At 43.9% G+C, this 4,487-nt stretch overlaps 1 protein-coding gene across 1 annotated transcript in view; it reads left to right on the top strand.

Moving 5' to 3' along the window:
* The first annotated feature begins 4,299 nt into the window (after positions 1–4,299).
* TSN (translin) overlaps positions 4,300–4,487 on the top strand; it is a 10,622-nt gene continuing 10,434 nt past the window's right edge. The window contains exon 1 of the mRNA XM_010860826.1: positions 4,300–4,482. Within this exon, the coding sequence (XP_010859128.1) occupies positions 4,450–4,482 (33 nt within the window). The 5' untranslated portion in view covers positions 4,300–4,449. The remainder of the gene's footprint in view (positions 4,483–4,487) is intronic.

Raw genomic sequence — 4,487 nt, forward strand, 5'->3', positions numbered from 1 at the left:
ACTTCACATTCCAGGATGTCTGGCTCTAGGTGAGTGATCACACCATCGTGATTATCTGGGTCGTGAAGATCTTTTTTGTACAGTTCTTCTGTGTATTCTTGCCACCTCTTCTTAATATCTTCTGCTTCTGTTAGGTCCATACCATTTCTGTCCTTTATTGAGCTCATCTTTGCATGAAATGTTCCTTTGGTATCTCTGATTTTCTTGAAGAGATCCCTAGTCTTTCCCATTCTGTTGTTTTCCTCTATTTCTTTGCATTGATCGCTGAGGAAGGCTTTCTTATCTCTTCTTGCTATTCTTTGGAACTCTGCATTCAGATGTTTATATCTTTCCTTTTCTCCTTTGCTTTTCACTTCTCTTCTTTTCACAGCTATTTGTAAGGCCTCCCCAGATAGCCATTTTGCTTTTTTGCATTTCTTTTCTATGGGAATGGTCTTGATCCCTGTCTCCTGTACAATGTCATGAACCTCATTCCATAGTTCATCAGGCACTCTATCTATCAAATCTAGTCCCTTAAATCTATTTCTCACTTCTACTGTATAATCATAAGGGATTTGATTTAGGTCATACCTGAATGGTCTAGTGGTTTTCCCTACTTTCTTCAATTTAAGTCCTAATTTGGCAATAAGGAGTTCATGGTCTGAGCCACAGTCAGCTCCTGGTCTTGTTTTTGCTGACTGTATAGAGCCTCTCCATCTTTGGCTGCAAAGAACATAATCAATTTGATTTCGGTGTTGACCATCTGGTGATGTCCATGTAGAGTCTTCTCTTGTATTGTTGGAAGAGGGTGTTTGTTATGACCAGTGCATTTTCTTGGCAAAACTCTATTAGTCTTTGCCCTGCTTCATTCTGTATTCCAAGGCCAAATTTGCCTGTTACTCCAGGTGTTTCTTGACTTCCTACTTTTGCATTCCAGTCCCCTATAATGAAAAGGACATCTTTTTTGGGTGTTAGTTCTAAAAGGTCTTGTAGGTCTTCATAGACCCGTTCAACTTCAGCTTCTTCAGCGTTACTGGTTGGGGCATAGACTTGGATTACTGTGACATTAAATGGTTTGCCTTGGAAATGAACAGAGATCATTCTGTCGTTTTTGAGATTGCATCCAAGTACTGCATTTTGGACTCTTTTGTTGACCATCATGGCCACTCCATTTCTTCTGAGGGATTCCTGCCCACAGTAGTAGATATAATGGTCATCTGAGTTAAATTCACCCATTCCAGTCCATTTGAGTTCGCTGATTCCTAGAATGTCAACATTCACTCTTGCCATCTCTTGTTTGACCACTTCCAATTTGCCTTGATTCATGGACCTGACATTCCAGGTTCCTATGCAATATTGCTCTTTACAGCATCGGACCTTACTTCTATCACCAGTCACATCCACAGCTGGGTATTGTTTTCTTTGGCTCCATCCCTTCTTTCTTTCTTGAGTTATTTCTCCACTGATCTCCAGTAGCATAGTGGGAACTTACTGACCTGGGGAGTTTCTCTTTCAGTATCCTATAATTTTGCCTTTTCATACTGTTCATGGGCTTCTCAAGGCAAGAATACTGAAGTGGTTTGCCATTCCCCTCTCCAGTGGACCACATTCTGTCAGATCTCTCTACCATGACCCGCCTGTCTTGGGTTGCCCCACGGGCATGGCTTAGTTTCATTGAGTTAGACAAGGCTGTGGTCGTAGTGTGATTAGATTGACTAGTTTTCTGTGAGTATGGTTTCAGTGTGTTTGCCCTCTGATGCCCTCTTGCAACACCTACCATCTTACTTGGGTTTCTCTTACCTTGGGCGTGGGGTATCTCTTCACAGCTGCTCCAGCAAAGCGCAGCCATTGCTCCTTACCTTGGACGAGGGATATCTCCTCACCACTGCCCTTCCTGACCTTCAATGTGGGAAGTATAGTTATACTATCAAAGTATAGTTCACTTATTATATTAACTGCAAGTATATAATTTAGTAATTTGGTGATTTTATAGATATCCATATAAAATTATTATAAAACATTGGCTTTTTCGCTGTGCTGTACATTACGTCTGTTAACTTATCTATTTTATAACTTGTAGTTTGTACCTCTTAATCCTGTATTTGCCCCTCCCCCACCTCTCAACCATCTTATCATTTATAAGATAAAAATAGTATCAGATTTGCATAAGTCCTTCATGTAAAGTTTTAGATCCTTCATGTAAAGTTTTAGAATAACATGTGGGACAAAGCAAACAATAAGGTATCATTTAGTTGATATAAATAATCATTTTAATTCATTTGGAGTCCACCCTACACACACATATCTGTAGGGTTGTTGTTGTTTAGTTGTTAAGTCATGTTGTATGAGTCTTTGTAACCACATGGACCGTAGCTAGCCAGGCTCATCTGTTCATGGGATTCTCCAGGCAAGAATACTGGAGTGGGTTGCCATTTCCTGCTCCAATCTGTAGGGTACATGTATGGAATTTGGTCAGACAAAAAGTCTTGCCTCAAGGAAGGAGAATGGAGGAAAAGTGTTAGTTGAGAAGAGAAACTTCACACTCGAAATGCTTAAAAATTCATATGATCTTAAAAAATGCAATACAATCCTACAGGGATGTTAAACTTAAAAAAAAAAAAGTACATAGAGAAAATTTTTACTCTTAATCCATCCTATTGTTCCAGTCCTGCATAACTTTTATTTTTCCCGAGTATTTTTTGCAGAGACGAATGTTTTTCCAAAGATTGGAATCCGCATACCCTTCAGGACTGAAGCATCTTCCTACCAACTGCTGTAGGACAAAACACCTTGTACAGTCAGCCCTCTGAATCTGTGGTTTCACATGGGCAGATTTAACCAACCCCAGAGAGAAAATACTGAATTCCAGAGTTATGAAAAGTAAAACTTTAATTTTCTGTGTACTGGGAACTATTTACACATTATTTTAAACAACTATTTACATAACGCATTTTATTAGATATTAGAAGTAACCTCAGTAACCTCCGGAGAAGGCAATGGCACCCCACTCCAGTACTCTTGCCTGGAAAATCCCATAGGCAGAGGAGCCTGGTGGGCTGCAGTCCATGGGGTCGCGAAGAGTCAGACACGACCCAGCGATTTGACTTTCACTTTTCACTTTCATGCATTGGAGAAGGAAATGGCAACCCACTCCAGTGTTCTTGCCTGGAGAATCCCAGGGACGGAGGAGCCTGGTTGGCTGCCGTCTATGGGGTCGCACAGAGTCAGACACGACTGAAGTGACTTAGCAGCAGCAGCAGCAGTAACCTCAGATACAGCAGATGACACCACCCTTATGGCAGAAAGTGAAGAGGAACTGAAGAGCCTCTTGATGACAGTGAAAGAGGAGTGAAAAAGCTGGCTTAAACTCAACACTCAAAAAAAGAAGATCATGGCACCTGGTCCCATTACATCATGGCAAATAGGGGAAACAATGGAAACAGTGACAGACTTTATTTTCTTGGGCTCCAAAAATCACTGCAGATGGTGACTGCAGCCATGAAATTAAAAGATGCTTGTTCCTTGGAAGAAAAGCTATGACCAACCTAGACGGCATATTGAAAAGCTGAGACATTACTTTGCCAACAAAGGTCCATCTAGTCAAAGCTATGTTTTTTCCAGTAGTCATGAATGGATGTGAAAGTTGGACCATAAAGAAATCTGAGCGCTGAAGAATTTAAGTTTTTGAACTGTGGTGTTGGAGAAGACTCTTGAGAGTCCCTTGGACTGCAAGGAGATCCAGTCAGTCAATCTTAAAGAAAATGAGTCCTGAATATTGACTGGAAGAATTCATGCTGAAGCAGAAACTCCAATACTTTGGCCACCTGATGCGAAGAACTGACTTACTGGGAAAAGACCCTGATTGAAGGCAGGAGGAGAAGGGGAAGAGAGAGGATGATGGTCGGATGGCACTACCGACTGGCTGGACAGGGCGTCTAGCAAGCTCCGGCAGTTGGTGATGTATAAGGAAGCCTGATGTGCTGCAGTCCACGGGGTCGCAAACAGTCGGAGACGACTGAGCGACTGAACTTAACATGATTTCATATAAGAGACCTCAGGTTTTGGTATCGTGCACAGCTCCTGGGACCAAACACATAGCATGACACTGACGGAGAAAACGACTAGCTAACAGCAGGATGGTTCCACACTTCTTAGCCCAAGTCCCCACCTCTCTTAGGCCCACGTGCGCCGAGGACCCCTCCCGGGTTGTTTCCAGCGATGCCTGTCGAAGAGCCCCGCCCATCATGCTTTGCCTTCCGGCCAGCGTCTCAGGCATCGCGGCGGACAGCCCGGCTTCCTGGGCGCCGCGGGCCTGGGAGGACCCCAGCGACAGCCTCTGTGTAGGGCCCGGTGGACTCAGCGGCAGCGGCGGTGGCGGCGGGACGTTGCAACTGAAGGCGCAGGTTGTCTCCGGAACGCACTGTGCCGGCCACCCTCGCAGCCCTGGCTGACGGTCGTGCGGCCGGCGCCATGTCTGTGAGCGAGATCTTCGTGGAGCTGCAGGGCTT

This window comes from Bison bison, unplaced genomic scaffold (assembly GCF_000754665.1).
Source record: "Bison bison bison isolate TAMUID 2011002044 unplaced genomic scaffold, Bison_UMD1.0 scf7180017864471, whole genome shotgun sequence".
NCBI classification, from domain to species: Eukaryota; Metazoa; Chordata; class Mammalia; order Artiodactyla; family Bovidae; genus Bison; species Bison bison.